General features: G+C 52.4%; 1 protein-coding gene across 6 annotated transcripts in view; it reads right to left on the bottom strand.

The window, feature by feature from the left end:
• CABIN1 (calcineurin binding protein 1) overlaps positions 1-24,774 on the bottom strand; it is a 196,786-nt gene that overhangs the window by 137,248 nt on the left and 34,764 nt on the right. For all 6 annotated transcript variants that reach the window (XM_040416393.1, XM_040416396.1, XM_040416397.1 and 3 more), the window contains exons 11-14: positions 22,435-22,568; positions 6,755-6,972; positions 5,677-5,755; positions 5,370-5,557 (exon numbers count right to left, since the gene is read on the bottom strand). In XM_040416393.1, coding sequence (XP_040272327.1) covers positions 5,370-5,557; positions 5,677-5,755; positions 6,755-6,972; positions 22,435-22,568 — 619 coding nt within the window. The remainder of the gene's footprint in view (positions 1-5,369; positions 5,558-5,676; positions 5,756-6,754; positions 6,973-22,434; positions 22,569-24,774) is intronic.

Raw genomic sequence — 24,774 nt, 5'->3', positions numbered from 1 at the left:
CTGTTGCCAGCCCAAAGGGAAGGGCGACAAATTGGAAGTGGAGGTCCCCCACGGCGAAACGGAGGAAGCGATGGTGACACCGGGCTACCGGAACATGGAGGTAGGCATCCTGTATATCGATGGAAGACATGAAATCTCCCCGCTCCAGGGAAGCCACCACGGAACGGAGGGACTCCATCCGAAACCGTCGAAGGAGGAGAAAACGGTTGAGCTTTTTGAGGTCCAAAATGGGCCGCACCGAACCTCCCTTCTTGGGAACTACAAAGAGGTTTGAATAGAACCCTTGGAACCTTTCCTCTAGAGGAACGGGGGTAATCACCCCCCTGTCCAGTAAGGCTTGAACAGCCGCGGAGAACGCAGCCGCGCTTTTCGCGTCCCGCGGCGGGCGGGAGCGAAAGAACCGATCTGGAGGGAAGGACGCGAATTCGATTTTGTATCCGGAGGACACAATTTCGAGAGCCCAGGCGTCGGAGACGTGAGCCATCCAGACGTCCCTGAAAAGGAGGAGCCGGCCCCCCACCCGGGTGGGTGGGGGCGCGCCTTCAGGCAGAGGACTGCTTTGCTGCGGGTGTGCGGGCAGCCTGCGGCCTGCGCCAGGAGGGCTGCGCCCGAAAAAACGGCTTCCTACGCTTATCCTGGGGAGGGGCCGAAGCGGCAGCTGTGGGGGGAGCCCCAGAGGTCCTGCGGGAGGACCGGAAACGAGATGCACCAGGGCGTCCGTGGGGGGCGCCCCTGGCTTGGGGTTGAGGAAGATGGGTGCTTTTACCACCCGTGGCCTCCGAAATAAGCTCGTCTAGGCGGACCCCGAAAAGGCGGGAACCCGCAAACGGTAGCCCCGCCAAGGAACGTTTGGAGGCAGCGTCCGCTTTCCAAACCTTCAGCCAGAGTTCCCTCCTGACGGAAACTGCCAGGGCGGAGGAGCGTGCTATAAGGGCTCCCGCATCAAGGGAGGCCTCACAAACAAAATTCCCGGCCCGAATAATAAGCTGGGCCAAGGAACGTAGGTCCTGGATGGGGACGTCCGAGTCCAACTCCTGTTCCAGCTGCGCACCCCAAGCAGAGATTGCTTTACCTGCCCAAGCAGAGGCAAAAACCGGTCTGAGGGCAGAACCGGAGGCAGCAAAAATGCCCTTGGAAAGGGTCTCCATGCGACGGTCCTCCGCTGACTGAAGAGAGGACCCGTCGGGAACAGGGATGGCCGTGTTCTTTGACAGACGGGCCACAGTGGGGTCCACCTTGGGTGGGGACGACCAGGTGGCCACGACATCGGCTGGAAAAGGATAGCAAATGTCCAGCTTCTTGGGGTTGACAAAACGGGCGTCCGGGCGAGCCCAAGCCTTAGACACCACGGAGGAGAAATCAGAGTGGATTGGAAAGACTTTTGAGGCCTGCCTGGGTCTGATAAAGGAGACGCTAGCTGCGTCAGAGCTAGGGGGGTCATCTTGCACCTTAAAGGTGTCACGAATATCAGAGATGAGTTGACCCATCGCTGAGGCTAGCTTGGACGGCAGGGCCGAGTCCATTTCCAAATCTGAAGACGCCAATTCACCTTCAGAGGGCGAATCCTTTGGAGAGGAGAGGCCCGTCTGAGTGCGCACGCGTGGCGGGGAGAGGGAGGCATCCGAGGAGGAGGCTCGCACTACTCTAAAAACGCTTCTGAGAGTGCCTAGCTCGGGAGGGGTCACTAAGAGAGGGTGAACCCGCTGCAGCGGCAGAAGCGGTGGACCCGGAGGGCGCGACAGTAAGAGTGGCGTCCTGCGGGGTAGGCGGCCTGTCTATTAGGCGGCCCACGACATGAGTGAGGCTTTCCACGGCCTGGGACAGGGATCTAGCCCAGTCAGGCGGGTCAGAGGAAGCAGGGAGCGACACAGCGGGCGACTGAGGCTGCGGTGGAGCTCGGCATGCAGGACAGTGCGGATCAGACTGCCCCCGGGGAAAAGGTTCCCTACAAGCGGTACAGGCATGGTACCAAGGCTTGGCAGCTGCAGAAGGGTCTGACATGGTGGAAAAAATGTTGCGCTTAAAGTGGGAGACCCCAGGGAAAAAACAGAACGGGGATTACACACAAGCAACAGTACTGGTGGCACGGAGGGGGTTAACAGTCCTACCCGGATGATGCAAGCGGCAGCAGCAAGGGCAGCAGACTGAAGGAGGCTGTGGAGGAGAGGCAGCAGGCACGGAGATGAATAGCTTCAGGATCGGACGGCAGAGAGGATTCCACGCAGCACTAGAGATGTGGAGCCCGACGAAACAGGAAGTAGCGGAGCTCATGTAGGAAGCTCCGCCCCCCCCTGCCGCGCTGAAGGAGAAGCAGAGCCGCGCGTGCGGCAAAATGATTTAACCCCCGAGGTAGTGAAGTGCCGGCCAAGTGAAATGGCGCCGTTCGCGCCAAGTAAGCGGCCCCCGCCGCGCCTGGATGTGGCAGACGGCCTCCTGCCTACAGCCGTCCCCCTGATGCCCTGCCGCTAAAGAAGACGAAGTCCCCCCCAAATGATGCCCGGTAAAGTTGCCGGCCCCGATATGCCCATGTGGGGGGGGGGGGGGGGGGGGGCGGGGGGGGGGGGGTTGATGATGGAAAAAACGCTTGGCTTCAAGCGTAGATGTAGCAGCGGTGGGAGGGAGGGAAGGGGAGGCTGGAGCAGCCACTCTCACCATACGCTGTCTTCGCCCTCAATCCAGGGTGGCCCCTTCAGCTACTGGCACCGCGGTGGCAGGAAGCCGGGGGAGGGACTTGGCGTGCGGGCGACCCTTGAGCTGGCGGGACGCAGGGGAGCGAGGCTGCCCTGGTCCACCTTGTCTTCTGTGGGGGAGGCGGCAGTGCGGAATTACCGGTACTGGCGCAACTCAACCCCGGGAGAAACAGAGGGGTCTAGTGCGCCTCTGTTGTCCCTGTAAGTAGAAAAAATCCGAATTAAAAACAACAAATAACGCAAAAAAATAAAAAAATTATAGGAAAGCAACCCTGCCTAAGCAGGGAGTGTCTTGCCTCCTTGGACACTAAGCAAAAAACTGTCAGTCTCTCTCTCCAGGCTGAAGGGTATAGCTGATGGAGGAGGGGCTTACAGCTTTCACTTAGTGTCACGCCTCCTAGGGAGCAGAGCTATACCCATGGTTTCCTGTGTCCCCCAAGGAATATGGGCGAGAAATGTCGATTTGGACACAGAATCAATCTTTTTGTCCAAAGGATCAGAGAGGAAAGTGGTGGTAGCAAGGCGAAAAGTAGTGGCTCTAGAAGGGTGGGCCACCTGAGGGTCTAAACGAGGAGGAGCTGACTGGATGGTTCCATTATTTGGCTAGAAGATCAGAAATGAATGCCGGGTACAGTGAAAGAAAGAGGTGGAGTGAGCTGTAGGAGGGGTGGTGCCACCAGTGTCGATTCTGTCCTGTGAATGGTCTGACGCTGCTGAGGATGACTAGTACCTAATGCTGGGAGGCTCTAGGATGTTTATGGGACCTGCTCCTGGATACAGAGCAAGGCGTTTCAAAAGGTGACTCCCTGGGAAGGGTAAAACCTACTGCAATATGAGTGGGCAAGAGTGGATTGGAAGAGCTGAGAAATGTTGCCTATGGCCAGAGAGAGGGAAGAGACTAATCCAAAGGGAACCAACTCCTAGACAGTGGGGCCTGGTAGTAAGGCCCTGAGAGCAAATGGGCTCAGTATGTCTGCATGGTAACTTCACATGCGGGCACTTATGATGTATATAGCACCCCGGGGAAAGGGAGACGGGGGTTTTGCCATCTCTGGGGGTCTTCCCTAGAGAAGGACATGAAGCTAAGAAAAATAAGTCCACAGGAAAGAAAAAAAAAAAAAAGAGCAGTCAGAGGTTAGACTACCAGACTCAGAGATGCTGTGTCCCACTAAGTGAAGCTGAAGGTGCTGAGAGAGCCCACAGAAGACAAAAGATGGAGTAGCTGTCGTCTGAAGATATGAAGAGAAATGGTGCCCAGGAAAAATGAAAATAGAAGAAAACTCCCTCCTCAAAGCCTGTGCTAAAGCAGGACTGGGCAGGAGAGGAAAGCTTTCCCGATGTCCAACAGGAAGAAGACCAGCCCCCTTGGAAGCCCAGAAAGACGGAGAGAGGGAGGGACAAAATGTGGCCAGCCCCAGCAAAAGCCAGGGGCTAGAGTAGTTAGAAAGGAAGAAAACTAGGCACTCCCAGGGGCCTGAGGCAGTGGGATGGCTGGGGCACTGTTGGAGGTATAAAAGGGAAATATTAAGGTTGAAGGCTAGATGGGGTAGCTTGGACCTAGCGACCCTCCCTGCACAAGAGAAAGGATGATCCAGGAGTTGGAGTGGAGATGGGAAACTGTGCAGCCTAACCCAGGCGGAATCCAGTGACAGGGGGGGCCAAAGGAGGATGGAAGGAGCAATCAGGACTAGCCCAGGAAGGAGCTGGGGACTGGAGACCAAGGGCAGCCCAAAAGGGAGGGGGAAATGGCGGCCAGGCAACCCTGGAAAGGGGAAAATACCCTAGAGTAGAAAGGGAAGGGGCCCTGGAGGGGAGAAGAGAGTCTCTAACCGGGGTAGGAAGCATACTTGCCTTCTGGCATCTTCAGGCGCCACAGGATCACCCCTCGCACCAGAGTGGGATTACCATCAATCCACTGTGGATGCAGTAAGGGGGACTGGGTGACTAGTGGGGCACTAAAGTACGCGCCCACAGGGGTACTACTAAAGTGGTGGCCCATGATGAAAATACTTTGCCGCAGTCTGAAAGCCTGCAGAGAGTTAGAAAAAAAAAAGAAAAATTGCAGTAATACCTAAAGGAAAAATCAGATGGTGTGTGCCTATGGACACTAGATTAAAACTGGTTAGACTAGCATCTATGGACAGTGTATAACCCACCTGGGTGGAGCCAACACTTATTCTGTCCTAGTGTCAGCCTCTGACTGGCAGCTGTGTGTGCTCCCTCCTAATATACACCTTGCGTGAGCTGCCCTCCTTGGATGCTTTCCCCCTCTCCACACTCTGATCTGCCATGTACAACATGTAATGTGGTTAAACCATTAAACACCATGTTAAAAGGGAAGCCTTGCTTAGGTTCTCATGCAACGGAAACAAGGATGGAGCAAACCAGATCTGGGTCCACTTTTCTAAGGGCCCCATATAAAATAAATCCCCTGTAGTATTTACACTCTTGATTTGCATGTTACTTCACAAATAAATAGTGGCAGACCAGGAATTACATAATAAGGAGTTTACATAGTACACAGTGGCTATAATTATAGTAACCAATCAGATTACACCGCTTGTGTAGAAAAATAAAAGCAGATAGGTTTCTATGGGCATTTCTTTTGTTTCTCTTCTCAATTATTTTTAAATGTACCCCTGCAATACATGCATGAATGCATTTTATCACATAAGTCACCTGCAAAGCCAAAAACCTTGCTTTCAGCCAGTATACTCTCACTACATAATTTAACCACCCATCTGGAAACAGGTCACGCTGAGAGGCTGCAAATCCCATCATCATTTGATCTTCCAGAAAGTGAGGGCCAGGAAAGTCTGGTCCTAAGTTCTCGTCAGGGATACCAGCAGGACACTTGCGTGGAGACACTAAAAATATAAGGTGAAAATTCCAAAAAATAAAAAAAGACAAGCAATTACGGTAATGAAAAAAAGAACACATGATAAATCACGTGGAAAATAAGAGAAATTCAGTCGTCCAACATTACCTGTTCCAGTCTTCACCTTGGCCAAAAGCCACTGATCAAGCTGCAGTTCCAAACAGGTCAAACTCATAACCATCATGTCCTATTAAAGAATAACATAAGAACCGCTAAGGAAAAGTAGTGAAGAATCCAGATAGAAATAAAACACAACTTAGATGGTTATGCCCCATTCTAGGTGTGGTCTTGCTATGACTGACACCTAAAGGCATAATGAGGGTTTTTTAAAGGGAACCTGTCATCAACTTTATGCTGCCCATACTAACGGCATCATAAAGTAAAGTAGAGACAGGCGAGTTGATTTCAGCGGTCTGTCATTTATAAGTTAAAAGTAAGTGGTTGCCGAGAAGCAACATCACAATCATTGCAGAAGGGGCCTGGAAAAGAGTCACGGCCACCTGAGAAGAGTCATGGTTATTCATGAATTCCTGCTCTCCCGGCCCACCTGCTGATGACTGACAGACTTCTACCTAGTTTTCTCCCTAGAAGAGAACTGCCAATCATCAGCAGATAAGTGGAGAGAAGGAGCTTATGAATAACTCTGACTCTTCTCAGGTAGATGTGACTCTTTTCAGGGCCTGGTCTCCAGTGATTGTGATGCTGGTTCTCAGCAACCACTTACTATTAGCTCATGAGTGACACATCGCTGACACCAGCATTTCTGTCACTATTTTATGCTGTCCTCATCGAGGTCAGCATAAAGTTGATGACAGGTTCCCTTTAACTTCTGGTTGATGGATTTTACTAGTTTGGAATACATTAACCCACTTTTACTGGATTTTGGAAGATTTCTATAGTTAGTCGACTACAATTATTTCTTTTTGAATTTTCAAAAAAGACATTGGAATCTGTTGCCGACACAAGTAAATATCTTTTTCAACTTATGCAGCTACATAGGTGGTAAAGCTCAGTAACACTCATAATAGCATTCAGAAGCAAGCAGAATTTGGTATCACTTTGGTATCTTGTTTATTACGTATACCAGTAGTTGGAGAAGTAAAATGTTGGGTCACAAATCAATAAGAACTATGATATAGAACGAACAGTAGATTAGAAATAAAGCTGACTGGGAGCAAACACTTACTCGAATGTGCTGGTTCTTGCAGTCCCTAAGCAAAGGATTGGGAAGACCACTGCTGTGCTTTCTCCAGCTAGTGTATATATTGAGCACAACATCCGTCAGAGCAGGGGGCCACTTCACCAAAAACTTCTGAGCAATCACTTTCAGATACCTCATCATAAGCTCCAATATGCCCCCATTTTCTAGGTTATCCAAAAGGAATTGGTGCACATCTTGCTTCTCTAGATAGACAACATAAGAGCAAAATATATGAGAATACAAAAAGCTAGCAGAGGAAGCGTTAGGAAATGGTCGCAGTTTAAGTCCTTATTTTTTATAGTGAAACATTAGGTGCTATATGGCACTAACTTTCCTACTGGGGGCTGGTATACAGCCAGGTCCATAAATATTGGGACATCAACACCATTCTAACATTTTTGGCTCTATACACCACCACAATGGATTTGAAATGAAACGAACAAGATGTGATTTAACTGCAGACTGATTTAATTTGAGGGTATTTACATCCAAATCAGGTGAACGGTGTAGGAATTACAACAGTTTGCATATGTGCCTCCCACTTGTTAAGGGGCCAAAAGTAATGGGACATTTGGCTTCTCCGCTGTTCCATGGCCAGGTGTGTGTTATTCCCTCATTATCCCAATTACAATGAGCAGATAAAAGGTCCAGAGTTCATTTCAAGTGTGCTATTTGCATTTGGAATCTGTTGCTGTCAACTCTCAAGATGAGATCCAAAGAGCTGTCACTATCAGTGAAGCAAGCCATCATTAGGCTGAAAAAACACAACAAACCCATCAGAGAGATAGCAAAAACATTAGGTGTGGCCAAAACAACTGTTTGGAACATTCTTAAAAAGAAGGAACGCACCGGTGAGCTCAGCAATACCAAAAGACCCGGAAGACCCCGGAAAACAACTGTGGTGGATGACCGAAGAATTCTTTCCCTGGTGAAGAAAACACCCTTCACAAGAGTTGGCCAGATAAAGAACACTCTCCAGGAGGTAGGTGTATGTGTGTCAAAGTCAACAAATCAAGAGAAGACTTCACCAGAGTGAATACAAAGGGTTCACCACAAGATGTAAACCATTGGTGAGCCTCAAAAACAGGAAGGCCAGATTAGAGTTTGCCAAACGACATCTAAAAAAAGCCTTCACAGTTCTGGAACAACATCCTATGGACAGATGAGACCAAGATCAACTTGTACCAGAGTGATGGGAAGAGAAGAGTATGGAAAAGGAAAGGAACTGCTCATGATCCTAAGCATACCACCTCATCAGTGAAGCATGGAGGTGGTAGTGTCATGACATGGGCATGTATGGCTGCCAATGGAACTGGTTCTCTTGTATTTATTGATGATGTGACTGCTGACAAAAGCAGCAGGATGAATTCTGAAGTGTTTCGGGCAATATTATCTGCTCATATTCAGCCAAATGCTTCAGAACTCATTGGATGGCGTTTCACAGTGCAGATGGACAATGACCCAAAGCATACTGCAAAAGCAACCAAAGAGTTTTTTAGGGGAAAGAAGTGGAATGTTATGCAATGGCCACGTCAATCACCTGACCTGAATCCGATTGAGCTTGCATTTCACTTGCTGAAGACAAAACTGAAGGGAAAATGCCCCAAGAACAAGCAGGAACTGAAGACAGTTGCAGTAGAGGCCTGGCAGAGCATCACCAGGGATGAAACCCAGCGTCTGTTGATGTCTATGTGTTCCAGACTTCAGGCTGTAATTGACTGCAAAGGATTTGCAACCAAGTATAAAAAAGTGAAAATTTGATTTATGATTATTATTTTGTCCCATTACTTTTGGTTCCTTAACAAGTGGGAGGCAAATATGCAAACTGTTGTACTTCCTACACCGTTCACCTGATTTGGATGTAAATACCCTCAAATTAAAGCTGACAGTCTGCAGTTAAAGCACATCTTGTTAGTTTCATTTAAAATCCATTGTGGTGGTGTATAGAGCCAAAAATGTTAGAATTGTGTCGATGTCCCAATATTTATGGACCTGACTGTATGTTGTCTTTGGGTGGCTCCGGGTCCAGATATTCCTGGGTAGCTGCCACCCCTGGTCCTGGAGCCATAGATCCCAGTCTTCTAATTTATTTATCTGACATGAGGTAATGATTTGCAATTAGAAAAACGAGATTTTTGTATAACTTACCAGTAAAATCTCTTTCTCGCCCATATTCCTTGGGGGACACAGGAAACCATGGGTATAGCTCTGCTCCCTAGGAGGCGTGACACTAAGTGAAAGCTGTAAGCCCCTCCTCCATCAGCTATACCCTTCAGCCTGGAGAAGAGACTGCCAGTTTTTGCTTAGTGTCCAAGGAGGCAAGACACCCCCTGCTTATGCAGGGTTGTTTTCCTATAATTTTTATTTTTGCGTTTTTTGTTGTTTTAATTCGATTTTTTTCTACTTACAGGGACAACAGAGGCGCATTAGACCCCTCTGTTTCTCCCGGGGTTGAGTTGCGCCAGTGCCGGTAATTCCGCACTGCCGCCTCCCCCACAGAAGACAAGAAGACGAGGCGCTCCCCTGCGTCCCGCCAGCTCAAGGGTCGCCCGCACGCCAAGTCCCTCCCCCGGCTTCCTGCCACTGCGGTGCCAGTAGCTGAAGGGGCGACCCTGCTGGATGGATTGAGGGCGAAGACAGCGTATGGTGAGAGTGGCTGCTCCAGCCTCCCCTTCCTTCCTCCCACCGCTGCTACATCCCCCCTCCCCCCCCCATGGGCATATCGTACCGGCAACCTTACCGGGTATCATTTGGGGGGGACTTTATCTGGGAAAAATCCTTTATTTAGCGGCAGGGCACGAACTCTGCCTTCAGGGGACGGCTGTATGCAGGAGGCCGTCTGCCACATCAGGCGCGGCGGGGGCCGTTTTCTTGGCGCGAACGGCGCCATTTCATCTGGCCGGCACTCATCCACCTCGGGGGTTAAAATCATTTTGCCGCGCGCGCGGCTCTGCGTCTCTTTCAGCGCGGCAAGGGGTGGGCGGAGCTTCACAGCGCTCCCCTACTTCCGGTTTCGTCGGGCTCCACATCGCATAGTGCTGCGTGGAATCCTCTCTGCGTCCGATCCTGAAGCTATTCATCCCCGTGCCTGCTGCCTCTCCTCCACAGCCTCCTTCAGTCTGCTCCCCTTGCTGCTGCCGCTTGCATCATCCGGGTCTGGTAGGACTGTTAACCCCCTCCGTGCCACCAGTACTGTTGTTGGGTGTAATCCCCGTTCCTTTTGCCCTGGGGTCTCCCACTTTAAGGCAACATTTTTTCCACCATGTCAGACCCTTCTGCAGCCGCCAAGCCTTGGTACCATGCCTGTACTGCTTGTAGGGAACCCTTTCCCCGGGGGCAGTCTGATCCGCACTGTCCTGCATGCCGAGTTCCACCGCAGCCTCAGTCGCCCGCTGTGTCGCTCCCTGCTTCCTCTGACCCGCCTGACTGGGCTAGATCCCTGTCCCAGGCCGTGGAAAGCCTCACTCATGTCGTGGGCCGCCTAATAGACAGGCCGCCTACCCCGCAGGACGCCACTCTTACTGTCGCGCCCTCCGGGTCCACCGCTTCTGCCGCTGCAGCGGGTTCACCCCTTCTTAGTGACCCCTCCCGAGCTAGGCACTCTCAGAAGCGTCTTAGAGTAGAGCGAGCCTCCTCCTCGGATGCCTCCCTCTCCCCGCCACGCGTGCGCACTCAGACGAGCCTCTCCTCTCCAAAGGATTCGCTCTCTGAAGGTGAATTGGCGGTTTCAGATTTGGAAATGGACTCGGCCCTGCCGTCCAAGCTAGCCTCAGCGATGGGTCAACTCATCTCGGATATTCGTGACACCTTTAAGGTGCAAGATGACCCCCCTAGCTCTGACGCAGCTAGCGTCTCCTTTATCAGACCCAGGCAGGCCTCAAAAGTCTTTCCAATCCACTCTGATTTCTCCTCCGTGGTGTCTAAGGCTTGGGCTCGCCCGGACGCCCGTTTTGTCAATCCCAAGAAGCTGGACATTTGCTATCCTTTTCCAGCCGATGTCGTGGCCACCTGGTCGTCCCCACCCAAGGTGGACCCCCCTGTGGCCCGTCTGTCAAAGAACACGGCCATCCCTGTTCCCGACGGGTCCTCTCTTCAGTCAGCGGAGGACCGTCGCATGGAGACCCTTTCCAAGGGCATTTTTGCTGCCTCCGGTTCTGCCCTCAGACCGGTTTTTGCCTCTGCTTGGGCAGGTAAAGCAATCTCTGCTTGGGGTGCGCAGCTGGAACAGGAGTTGGACTCGGACGTCCCCATCCAGGACCTACGTTCCTTGGCCCAGCTTATTATTCGGGCCGGGAATTTTGTTTGTGAGGCCTCCCTTGATGCGGGAGCCCTTATTGCACGCTCCTCCGCCCTGGCGGTTTCCGTCAGGAGGGAACTCTGGCTGAAGGTTTGGAAAGCGGACGCTGCCTCCAAACGTTCCTTGGCGGGGCTAGCGTTTGCGGGTTCCCGCCTTTTCGGGGTCCGCCTAGACGAGCTTATTTCGGAGGCCACGGGTGGTAAAAGCACCCATCTTCCTCAACCCCAAGCCAGGGGCGCCCCCCGCGGACGCCCCGGTGCGTCTCGTTTTCGGTCCTCCCGCAGGACCTCTGGGGCTCCCCCCACAGCTGCCGCTTCGGCCCCTCCCCAGGATAAGCGTAGGAAGCCGTTTTTTCGGGCGCAGCCCTCCTGGCGCAGGCCGCAGGCTGCCCGCACACCCGCAGCAAAGCAGTCCTCTGCCTGAAGGCGCGCCCCCACCCACCCGGGTGGGGGGCCGGCTCCTCCTTTTCAGGGACATCTGGATGGCTCACGTCTCCGACGCCTGGGCTCTCGAAATTGTGTCCTCAGGATACAAAATCGAATTTGCGTCCTTCCCTCCAGATCGGTTCTTTCGCTCCCGCCCCCCGCGGGACCCGAAAAGCGCGGCTGCGTTCTCCGCGGCTGTTCAAGCCTTACTGGACAGGGGGGTGATTACCCCCGTCCCTCTAGAGGAAAGGTTCCAAGGGTTCTATTCGAACCTCTTTGTAGTTCCCAAGAAGGGAGGTTCGGTGCGGCCCATTTTGGACCTCAAAAAGCTCAACCGTTTTCTCCTCCTTCGACGGTTTCGGATGGAGTCCCTCCGTTCCGCGGTGGCTTCCCTGGAGCAGGGAGATTTCATGTCTTCCATCGATATACAGGATGCCTACCTCCATGTTCCGGTAGCCCGGTGTCACCATCGCTTCCTCCGATTCGCCGTGGGGGACCTCCACTTCCAGTTTGTCGCCCTTCCCTTTGGGCTGGCAACAGCCCCCCGGGTGTTCACCAAGGTCCTGGCCCCGGTTTTGGCCTTACTCCGTTCCAGGGGTGTTTTTCTGCTACCGTACTTGGACGATATCCTCATCTAGGCTCCGTCCCTTTCCCAAGCGGTTGCCAGCGTGGATCTCACTCTAGAGACTCTGGCGAGATTCGGTTGGGTCATCAACTTCCCCAAGTCCTCCCTTCCTCCCGCCAGACAACTGGTCTTCCTGGGAATGCTTTTAGACACGGAAGCGGCGGAGGTAAGTCTTCCCTCGGAAAAACGACTGACCCTCCGTCGGGCGATTCGGGGTCTCCTTCTCCACCGTCGACCGTCCTTCCGCTTCTGCATGCGGGTCTTGGGGCAGATGGTTGCCTGCTTCGAGGCGATCCCATTTGCGCAGTTTCACTCCCGCCCTCTCCAACGGGCGATCCTCTCCTCCTGGGACAAATCGCCGGAGTCTCTGGATCATCTCTTCCATCTATCGCCTCCGGTGCGGTCATCTCTCCGCTGGTGGTTGCAGTCCCCTCTTCTGGGCAGGTCCTTTCTGCCGCTCAACTGGTTGGTGGTTACAACCGATGCCAGTCTCTTGGGCTGGGGAGGCGTGTTTCCTCCCCGATCCGTCCAGGGCATTTGGTCTCCATCGGAGTCCAAACTCTCGATCAATGTCCTGGAGCTGAGAGCGGCCCTTCTGTCTCTGCGACACTGGACTCATCTGCTGAAGGGTCATCCAGTTCGTGTGCAATCGGACAACGCCACGGCCGTGGCGTACATAAACCACCAGGGGGGCACTCGCAGCGTTGCAGCAATGCGGGAGGTCACCAGCATTCTCCGTTGGGCGGAAGCCCACGTCCCGGCCCTATCTGCAATTTTTATTCCAGGGGTGGACAATTGGGCGGCGGACTTCCTCAGTCGCACCACCGTCGACCCCGGCGAGTGGTCTCTTCACCCGGAGGTGTTCGAGGCCATTTGCCTTCGTTGGGGCATACCGGACGTGGACCTCAGGGCCTCCAAATTCAATCACAAGGTCCCCGCCTATCTGTCCAGGGCCAGGGATCCGGGAGCCTGCGGAGCCGACGCCCTCGTTCTTCCTTGGCGAGGCTTCGCGCGTCCATACATATTCCCTCCCATCCCTCTCCTGCCCAAGGTCCTTCGGAAGATCGCGGCGGAAGGCGTCTCGGTGATTATGGTCGCTCCGGACTGGCCCCGCCGGTCTTGGTATGCCGACCTCATGCTGCTCCTGGCAGACGCGCCCTGGCCGCTGCCCGCCAGGGAAGATCTTCTCTCTCAGGGACCAATCTTCCACCCGCGTTTAAGGTCCCTACGTTTGACGGCGTGGTTGTTGAGACCACCGTCCTGACACGTAGGGGTTTTTCTGCGGACGTCGTCCGCACCATGATCCGCGCCCGTAAGCCGTCCTCTTCTAGGATCTATTATAGGACCTGGAGGACCTATTTGGGGTTCTGTGCCGATCTGGGGATTCCTCCGCTCCGCTTTTCTCTCCCCACCGTTTTGTCCTTCCTGCAGAGCGGACTTGCCCAAGGTCTGGGCCTTAGTTCTTTGAAGGGTCAGGTGTCTGCGCTGTCCATTTTGTTTCAGCGCCCACTGGCCCCCCTTGGTCCTGTCAAGACCTTCCTTCAGGGCGTGGCTCACGCGGTTCCCCCGTACCGCCCTCCGGTACCGCCCTGGGACCTGAACCTGGTTCTCTCAGCGCTCCAGGCTTCTCCTTTCGAGCCTCTGCGGACGGTTTCCTTGCGACTTCTGTCCTGCAAGGTTATTTTCCTTGTAGCCGTCACCTCTCTTCGGAGGGTGTCCGAATTGGCTGCACTCTCCTATCTGGAACCTTTCCTAGTGTTCCACCAGGACAAGGTAGTTCTTCGCCCGGTCCCTTCCTTCCTTCCTAAGGTGGTCTCCGCCTTTCATCTGAACGAGGACATCGTTCTCCCCTCTTTGTGTCCTTCCCCTTCCCACCCGCGGGAGAGGAAGCTTCATCGCCTGGACGTTGTCAGGGCGCTCAAGGTTTACCTGGAGGTAACCAGCTCTTTCAGGCGTACTGACTCGCTCTTTGTGGTTCCGGAGGGGTCGCGCAGAGGGATGGCGGCATCCAAAGTTGCTATCGCCCGTTTTGTCAAGATGGCTGTTACTGAGGCTTATCTCGCCAAGGGCAAGGTTCCGCCCCTCGGTGTTACCGCTCACTCCACTAGAGCGGTCGGGGCTTCCTGGGCTCAGAGGAATCGGGCTTCTACGGAGCAGATTTGCAAGGCGGCCACTTGGTCCTCCTTGCACACCTTCACCAAGTTCTACAGGGTGCATACTCATGCGTCGGCTGACGCTGCTTTAGGCCGTCTGGTGTTGCAGGCGGCAGTTGATTGATGCCTCTGGTGTTGGTCTAGTTTGTTCTGGTCCCTCCCTTCTGGGACTGCTCTGGAACGTCCCATGGTTTCCTGTGTCCCCCAAGGAATATGGGCGAGAAAAGGAGAGACTTTTGTATTACTTACCAGTAAAGTCTCTTTCTCGCTCTTCCTTGGGGGACACAGCACCCGCCCTTCATTTGGGTTACAGTTGTGGTTCCGGCTTGGTTGCCCCCGTTGGGGCTCGACAGTTCTTTTTTCCGGTTGGTGGTTATCTTTCACTACTTGGACACGCAACTGGCAGTCTCTTCTCCAGGCTGAAGGGTATAGCTGATGGAGGAGGGGCTTACAGCTTTCACTTAGTGTCACGCCTCCTAGGGAGCAGAGCTATACCCATGGTTTCCTGTGTCCCCCAAGGAAGAGCGAGAAAGAGACTTTACTGGTAAGTAATACAAAAGTCTCCTTTTCTCGCTCTTTCCTTGGGGGACACAGAAGACCTTGGGTATAGCTCATCTCCCTAGGAGGCGTGACACTAAGTGAAGACTGTTAAGCCCCTCCTCCACAGCTATACCCTCAGCCTGGAGAGAGAGACTGCCAGTTGCGTGTCCAAGTAGTGAGAAAAGGCAAAGTCCAAAAAGTGGAACCAACAAGCCAACTACCCAAAGGGTAAAACAAACTCGGAAACAGTCAGAGAAGAACAAAGAATGGGTGGGTGCTGTGTCCCCCAAGGAAAGAGCGAGAAAGAGATTTTACTGGTAAGTTATACAAAAATCTCGTTTTCTCGCCCAGTTTCCTTGGGGGACACAGAAGACCTTGGGACGTTCAAAAGCAGTCCAAAAGGGGAGGGACCACAGCACCAAGGCGAAGCACCCGAAGGAATCAAAAAACCGCCGCCTGCAGACGAGGCGGCCCAAGGCAGCATACGCCGAAGACCGAGTATGCACCCTGTAGAACTCGGTAAGGTGTGCAAGGAAGACCAGTGACCGCCTTGCACAAATGCATGGCCGAAGCCTAATGCCTCCGGCCCAGGAAAAACCGACAGCTCTGGCAAAATGAATGGTGACACCAAAAGCAGAACCCTGCCCTTGGTGCGGCAACCACAGCAAGAGCCACTCTGAGAAAGCGGAGGAAAGCCACCCTGGAGGCCGTCAACCCTTTGCGCGGACCTCCTGGAAACACAAGAGACCGAACGTCGACAAGAGTCGGAGATCTCCAAGTAAAAACTGCAAGGCCCAAACAACGTCCAAATCGGTGAAGTGTCCGTTCCCGGGGGTGGGAAGGGGAGGACGACTGCCTCAATGAAATGAAGGACAAACACCACCTTCAGAAGGAAGGAAGAGACGGAATGGAGAACATCCCTGTCCTGGGGGAAGACAGAAGGCTCGGAACAAGAAGGGCCGCCACTCAGGCACCCGTCAGAGACACGATGGCTACAGAAACCCAACTGTACAGGACAGAAGGAGTAGAGAGGACTTCTGTAACGGCTCCAAGGAAAAATTGGAGCGCCAAGAGCCCAGTATGTAGTTCCCAGGACGGTAACGGAGGGCAGTACAAAGGAACCCAAGAGCCGCTCCATGGAAGAAGTTCCTGACAGGCCCAGAGGGTCGGGGAACGCTGAAAGAGGAAGGACAGGAACGACACTTGATAACTCAAGCAACAGAGTCCCAGCCCCAGGTCCAGGCCGGACTGGAGAAAGACAGAACCATGGAGAGAAAGGCAGAGTGGGGGAACGCCCAGCTTCCCACAGAACCCCAGGTAAAGCCCTAAGTCCTACCACAGATCCTGGACGAAAACTCGGCTAGAAGCGAACACTAGCGAGCCCACTAGAGTCGCCTGGGCAAGCGGGCGAAAACCCAATGATCAGTAACACGGGCAGAACGGTCGGTAGAACTGGTCCCGTTGGCCCCGAGCAAAGTTGTCCCGTATCCACCCGGAGTGGGGGAGCAGACGGACAGGAACCGAAGGGTCCGCCCAGCAACCGCCCGATGCCAGGACAAGACAGGCTAAAGCCCAAGCCGATGTAGCCACCACAGGAGGACGGACTAAATGGTAGTCCTCCCAAGTTACCGAGAAGGTAAATCCATAGCAGAAACATTGCCTAGAATGGAAAAAACGCAATCTGCACCCAGCGGGAGGACAGAACGCGGTAGACCCGTTAGATAGGCACACAGCTAGTACAGTCAGTGTGGACAAGGGGGACAGTACGAGGCCAAAAGGAACACCAGAACCATCCACATGAACAACCATGCTCTTCCCAGAGGGGAGGGCAGAGAAGGAACATCCTCTGAAGCGTGGCCGGAACAGAAGCCACATCGGAGAGATCCGAACCGAGTGGGAGCCAAACAGAACCGGCGAGAAAAGGCAGTCGAGACAGAGGCCGGGATAACACCCTCCAAAAGAAAGGAGGAGTGGGCAACAGAGAAGCCATAGGACAGCTCAAAAGCAGAACCCCGCTACACTGAGACGCCCGGTTCACCGCCTCGCAGAAGGCGAATACCCTGAAGAACTCAAGGTGGAGGTCCTCCGGACCTGGGTAAGCGAGCACCCAAGAGAAGTTGGGTGACCTTCACAAGAAGAGCGGCCCGAACCTGGTAGGAGGAAATAGTAGTAGGCAAGGGGACCGTAGTCCCGCCAGAGCCAACATAGAATGCGAAGGGCGCTGCAGACAGCACTCTCGACCATGTGACCACTAGCGCAGGGAAACAATGCTGCGGGAAGACGAATGGGTACGTGTCTAGGAACCACGAACACTCCCCGGCGGAAGGGCCAATGAAATGAATGAGCACCGCCCAGCTCGGAGCAGTAGCGAGCAGGTAGAGGCCGTCTACTTATATATAAGGCATTCATTTATTGTTTGTTGGACAACACCTTAGGCTTACACAGGTGGACAGAATGATCTCTTTAGAGAATAGTGCAAGGCTTGCTGCAAACACAGTCTCCCAAGAGAAAAAAAAAAAAATATGTCGCAGGAGGAAAGGAGGCATACGTACGAGTAGCCCCGTAAGCAGTGAGAAGGCCAACCCACCTACGGGACGAGAAGGTATACACGGCCCAAACAACGCACAAGAACGTCCGCTCACTGCAAAAATAGCACTCAGCGAAGAAGGCCAGCCAGAGTGCCACAGTATCTACGGAAGTGCAAAGTGCAAACTGAAAAGGAGTTATGCACAAGACTAGTATGGTATGCGATGGAAAGCAAAACTGACCGCCCCGAAAGGGGGGAAATGTACCTGGCAAATTGCAGTCGGCAAGGGTGCAAAAGCCCGCCCCAAAAAAGGGGGGAATGCCCAAGGCCGTACCTACGTCAGAGAAGTAGGGCATACCATTCGCCCCGAAGGGCGCCATGCACATAGCCACACAGTATCCAGCAGGAATGCAGGAGGTCCACCTAGTGAAAGGGGGACATGCACAGGGCTATCCTAGCATTAAGTGAGTGTGCAACAATTCACCCAACACCGAAACTTCGTGAGAGTGTAACTACTCCCAATGAAGGGGAACATGGGCAAGTCCAATACGGCACATACAAGGACAGCCTTGAATCTCGTGAGCGTGCAAAATTCCGCCCATGGAATGAGGGGTGGTCACGCACACGGCCAGCACGGTATCCAATGGAGCGCAAGCGTTCCACCCATGTTAGAGGGCCATGCTCAAGGCCAGCAACGTATCCGGTGAGAGTGTAGTATGCCGCCCAGAAAAGAGGGGGGGGTCATGCACATGGCCAGGATCGCATCCAGGGAGAGTGCGATCAGTCGGTGAGAATGTGTGTATGTCACCTGAAGGAGGCATGCCCATGGCCGGCAGCGAATCCAGTGAAAGTGCGTACACCGCCCACGGAAGAGGGGTCATGCATATGGCCGGCAGCGGATCCAGTGAGAGTGCAAGCACCCCGCCATGTATGGGGTTGATGCACATGGCCAACAACGTACCGGCGAGAGAACATCACCGACCGAAGGAGTGTATGTATGCCGCCACAGGGAAGGAGGCATGCCCAAGGCCGGCAGTGAATCCAATGAGAGTGCATCATACTACCTATGGAAAGTGGTCATGCACATGGCTGGCAGTGAATCCAGTGAGAGTGCCGAATGCCGTCCACGGAAGGGAGTCATGCCTATGGGCGTCAGCGAATCCAGAGAGTGCAGCGTTCCGCCTATGGAAGGGGATCACGCACATGATCGGCAACGAATCCAGTGAGAGTGCAGCGTTCCACCAATGGAAGGGGATCGTGCACATGGCCAGCACCGTATCTGGTGAGAGTGCAGTATTCCGCCTAAGAAAGGGGGTCATGCACAGATCGCAACGAATCTAGTGAGTGTAGCGTTCCGCCTATGGAAGGAGGTCGTGCACATGGCCAGCACCGTATCCGGTGAAACTGCAGTAGTCCGCCAATGAAAGGGGGATCATGCACAAGGCCAACCCGCAGCCAGGGAGAGTACAGTATCCCGCCCAGGAGGGGGGTCCTGCACATGGCAAGCACCATAACTGGAGAGGGTGACGAATGCTGCCTACAGAAAGGGCCGCATGCACTTGACCAGCGCCGTATCGTGAGAGAGGGCTAGGAGGGTAAAATGACCCTGGCAGCGCCGCAGCCGGGGAGCGCGACATGCCGCCTACGGAAGGGGGGCATGTACTGACATGAGGCTGCAGCGTCCTGCGCAGCCCACAAGTTATATATATATATATATATATATATATATATATATATATATATATATATATATATATATATATTAAAAATAAAAAATGTTTTTTTTTGTTTGTTTTTTTATATATATATATATATATATAACAGCCTCACTGAGGCAGAAAGGGGAGCCACCTACAGGGGCACGGGGGGGGGGGGGGTGGCAGCCATACAGGCCCATCTGGAGCCGGCCTGTACCCAAAGGGTTAAACAGGGATCCGGCCTGGAGGGCGGCGCTGCGATCCCCTGGGGGCAGCCATACAGGCCCATCTGAAGCCGGCCTGTACCCAAAGGGTTAACAGGGATCCGGCCTGGAGGGCGGCGGAACCTCACGGCGGGAAGAATTCCCGCCTGGAGAAGTTCCAGCCCCCTCCAACAGAGGCCGGAATTTTGCGGCCTAGTAACAGTTACTAGGCCGTGAAGCCGGGGCCTAAATTTCTAGCGGCGCCCGGCTGACCGGGGCCGCACAGTATTCAAGTACCGGCCGGGGAACGAAGCGGCGCATGCACATGCCGGCCGCGGGTGCCCACCCCGCGGGCCGGAAGAGCCGGGGACCCGGATAGAGCGCCGGGATCGCGGCCGCAAAGCCTGCGGTGCCCGGCCGACCGGAATGTTCCGACGGTCGGCCTGGGGCTGTTGGAGCATAGCGCTCATATTGCAGGCCGCGGGTGCCCACCACGCTGCCCGGAAGCGAGGACCCTGCGTTCGGCAGCCATTTTACCCATGGAGCGGGCCCTGGCTTATAACAGCGCCCCATGTGGCCGACAGCCACAACCACCTTGCCCTTGGGCCGGTGCCAGTGAGGGCAGAGGAGGGTCAGGGGCAGCAAGGCTCTGGCCCTGAAGCAGTAGCCGGTAAGAGGGAGGGGGACCCTGAGACCGGGTGCCTGTGAGGGTGGGACGCCTGCATAACCCCTCCGTCAGGGGCAGCTAGTTGCGGACCTCTGCAGCTCCCCAGGCATTCTTCTTGTAGGGAGAAGGGTGCCAATGACCTATGGAGGCCAGGAGAGAGGGAGCAGAATGTCGCCCTGCGGCAGCCCAGGGGCCAGCCTAGGTCTAGCAGGGACAGAAGGGTCCATAGGCCCAGTATGGGGGTCAGGCACGCAGGAGACCGGGGGGGACGGGGACGTAGGGCTGGAGAAGCCTCTCTCTTACCACAGCCGTCTTCACCCTCGGTCCGTTCCAGCAGGGTCGCCCCTTCAGCTACTGGCACCGTAGTGGCAAGACGCTGGAAGAGGGACTTGGCGTGCGGGCGACCCTTGCGCTGGCGGGATGTAGGGGAGCTGGGCTGCCCTGATCCACCTTGCCTTCTGTGGGGGAGGCAGCAGTGCGGGTGACCGGCACTGGCGCAGCTCAACCCCGGGAGAAACAGAGAGGTCTAGTGCGTCTCTGTTGTCCCTGATGATCTGGAACAAAAAGAAAATAAAAAAGTAAAAATCTAAAATTTAAACAAGGAGAAAAACAGCCCTGCAGAGCAGGGAGTGTCTTGCCTCCTTGGACACTAAGCAAAAAACTGTCAGTCTCTCTCTCCAGGCTGAGGGTATAGCTGTGGAGGAGGGGCTTAACAGTCTTCACTTAGTGTCACGCCTCCTAGGGAGATGAGCTATACCCAAGGTCTTCTGTGTCCCCCAAGGAAACTGGGCGAGAAAAAACTTTTGTACTTTTTGTTTGATTATATGCCCTTGTTTTATAACATTTTGCACAAGCAGGTTGCTAAGGGAATGTTTCACGAACTAAAAGGGGTTTTCCCATTATGCACTTTCACACCAGAACTTTCTAAGCTTCTTAGTGTATGTTTCACTCTATCAACCCCCCACTCCCCCCAATGCTGAAGGGGAAAGCTGTAGCCTGGATGAAGATGTGGCACCCGTGACCTCCAACTCAGTCTGTTCACACTACAAATCTCATCATGCACTTACAGTTTCTCAGCAAACTCAATTTCTGCTGACAGCATTAGTGTCTCCCTCCTCATTAGAGTACTGCTGCTGACAGCATTAGTGTCTCCCTCCTCATTAGAGTACTGCTGCTGACAGCATTAGTGTCTCCCTCCTCTTTAGAGTACTGCTGCTGACAGCATTAGTATCTCCCTCCTCATTAGAGTACTGCTGCTGCCAGCATTAGTGTCTCCCTCCTCATTAGAGTACTGCTGCTGTCTGCTGACAGCATTAGTGTCTCCCTCCTCATTAGAGTACTGCTGCTGCCAGCATTAGTGTGTCCCTCCTCGTTAGAGTACTGCTGCTGACAGCATTAGTGTCTCCCTCCTCATTAGAGTACTGCTGCTGACAGCATTAGTGTCTCCCTCCTCATTAGAGTACTGCTGCTGACAGCATTAGTGTCTCCCTCCTCATTAGAGTACTGCTGCTGACAGCATTAGTGTCTCCCTCCTCATTAGAGTACTGCTGCTGACAGCATTAGTATCTCCCTCCTCATTAGAGTACTGCTGCTGCCAGCATTAGTGTCTCCCTCCTCATTAGAGTACTGCTGCTGTCTGCTGACAGCATTAGTGTCTCCCTCCTCATTAGAGTACTGCTGCTGCCAGCATTAGTGTGTCCCTCCTCGTTAGAGTACTGCTGCTGCCAGCATTAGTGTCTCCCTCCTCATTAGAGTACTGCTGCTGACAGCATTAGTGTCTCCCTCCTCATTAGAGTACTGCTGCTGCCAGCATTAGTGTCTCCCTCCTCATTAGAGTACTGCTGCTGCCAGCATTAGTGTCTCCCTCCTCATTAGAGTACTGCTGCTGCCAGCATTAGTGTCTCCCTCCTCATTAGAGTACTGCTGCTGCCAGCATTAGTGTCTCCCTCCTCATTAGAGTACTGCTGCTGCCAGCATTAGTGTCTCCCTCCTCATTAGAGTACTGCTGCTTACAGCATTAGTGTCTCCCTCCTCATTAGAGTACTGCTGATGTAGCAGAGACAGCTTATCTACTAAGTACATATATATCGTTGCGCTGCTCTTGGAGAATCCAGCTGAACCAATAACTTGACCAGTGCATGCATGACCAGGACCACAGGCATCAATAGCAGGATCTGCATGTAGGTATACTTACTGAACAGCAGGTGGTGCTGTGACAACCCAGCGTATGATGGAAAGGGCAAAAATTAAACAACAAGGTTTGGCAAAGCTGCCCAGTATTGCGTTACTAGACTGTTTCTTGCCACTTCTAGTGATGGGCAACCCCATTAATTATTTTGACCTGCTTTCCAGAAAACTACGTTTACTGAGAGACATACTTCAAAAGGGGAGCTTTCTTCTGCCGATATCCTTTAACCGCATCAGTATAGACAGTGTAGTCAAACACCAAACAGCAGATACTTTTCATGAAATGACCAAACACTTCTCAGTCCGGTATTTAGCCCATTTACAGCATCAAGCTCAGTACTAACCTGATTCCATGAAAGTAGTGGAATCAAAAGACATGGCTTGGTCTCCAGTTGGGAAATTTCCTGGTTTTGAATCCGATTGCATCTCATAGTTGCCAAAAGAATCCTCCTCCTCCTCTGAATCAGGTTTACGGAGCCTATATCGGATGCAAGAGACAATTATGTACACTCCCATGGAAACGCAAACTATAAGGTGAACCGATCCAAAAGTCGTGTATATGAAGTACTCTAAAACAATATATCACTTTTTTAAATTCATGTAAGTGATTATACATTAAAAATGTATCAATAAACAAGAAGACACTAATGTGAATATCACATTCTGCCAATAGCAGCAAACACTCAATATCTGAGTCCGCAACTGAAAACAGCCACCAGCACTAACAATATTAAGTATATAAAAAAAAAAAAAAAAAAAAAGAAGTCTTCACTTATGAGGTGAAAGAGATAATAACCAAGCTACACAATTATCTAAGATAGAACAATAATTGTAAAACGTATTTCCTATCTACAGAATAGGGGATAAGTGTCTGATCTGCAAGGGTCCGGCTTCCTGGGCCCCATCGATCACTAGAATGGGGACCCATGTTCCCCATTTTAATGATGCGTGTCCATCACTCCATTAAAGCCTATGTGGCTGCTAGAGATGTCTACTACAAGTACTTGGCTTATCTCCAGCAGCCCCATAGAGCTGAATGGAGCAGCGGACATGTATGGATGTCTGCTGATCCATTAAAACGTAGAAGATAGGGCCCCGTTCTAATGATAAGTGGGGGCTCTATCGGTTGGACCTCCACTGATCAGACACTTATACCCTATCTTGTGGATGGGACAACCCCTTTAACCCCTTCTCGACTGCCCACTGACTATATACGTCCTATCTGCACATACCCCGTGCAGATAGCACGTATATAACCGGTCAGGCAGCTCTTTAATCCCAGCTCTGTACAGCAATCTACCAGGAGCAGGTGGGGTCCTGGCTGTCAGACACAGTGAGGACTCTAAAGGAGAAGACAGGAGCGGTTTATTACTGCTCTTGCCTTCTCCAGTGCCAGCAGAAGAGCGCTGCATGTGCGCAGGAAGTGGCCGAGCCGCAGGGTCTAAGGAGACCCTGATCAGCTCTGCCTGTGTGTAATGCCCCCTCAGGTGGCTGTTTTCCCCTATAGCTGGGGCTCCTGTGGCTGACCCGGGTACAGTGGAAACTGTGCAAGTAAAAAAAAAAAAGGAAAAAAGCCCTTTAATGACCTCTTGGGGGACATACAGTACTGACCAAAAGTTTGGACACACCTTCTCATTCAAAGAGTTTTCTTTATTTTCATGACTATGAAAATTGTAGATTCACACTGAAGGCATCAAAACTAAGAATTAACACATGTGGAATTATATACATAACAAACAAGTGTGAAACAACTGAAAATATGTCATATTCTAGGTTCTTCAAAGTAGCCACCTTTTGCTTTGATTACTGCTTTGCACACTCTTGGCATTCTCTTGATGAGCTTCAAGAGGTAGTCCCCTGAAATGGTTTTCACTTCACAGGTGTGCCCTGTCAGGTTTAATAAGTGGGATTTCTTGCCTTATAAATGGGGTTGGGACCATCAGTTGCATTGAGGAGAAGTCAGGTGGATACACAGCTGATAGTCCTACTGAATAGACTAGAATTTGTATTATGGCAGGAAAAAAGCAGCTAAGTAAAGAAAAACGAGTGGCCATCATTACTTTAAGAAATAAAGGTCAGTCAGTCAGCCGATAAATTGGGAAAACTTTGAAAGTAAGGGCTATTTGACCATGAAGGAGAGTGATGGGGTGCTGCGCCAGATGAACTGACCTCCACAGTCACCGGACCTGAACCCAATCGAGATGGTTTTGGGTGAGCTGGACCGCAGAGTGAAGGCAAAAGGGCCAACAAGTGCTAAGCATCTCTGGGAACTCCTTCAAGACTGTTGGAAGACCATTTCAGGGGACTACCTCTTGAAGCTCATCAAGAGAATGCCAAGAGTGTGCAAAGCAGTAATCAAAGCAAAAGGTGGCTACTTTGAAGAACCTAGAATATGACATATTTTCAGTTCTTTCACACTTGTTTGTTATGTATACAATTCCACATGTGTTAATTCATAGTTTTGATGCCTTCATAGTCATGAAAATAAAGAAAACTCTTTGAATGAGAAGGTGTGTCCAAACTTTTGGTCTGTACTGTACATATTATGTGCCAAAAATAAATAAAAATGTAAAAAAAAAGTAATTTTTTTAAAAAAAAATGCCATCACTAATGGAAACAGTCACCACAGTCTTCCTGTTGACTCAAACCTATACATGTTATATATCAAAAACGATCGTCACAAA

The sequence above is a fragment of the Bufo bufo genome, chromosome 2 (genome assembly GCF_905171765.1).
Source record: "Bufo bufo chromosome 2, aBufBuf1.1, whole genome shotgun sequence".
NCBI lineage: Eukaryota > Metazoa > Chordata > Amphibia > Anura > Bufonidae > Bufo > Bufo bufo.
The sequence above is the reverse complement of the archived record's forward strand: the minus strand, read 5'-3'. Positions and strand labels throughout refer to the sequence as shown.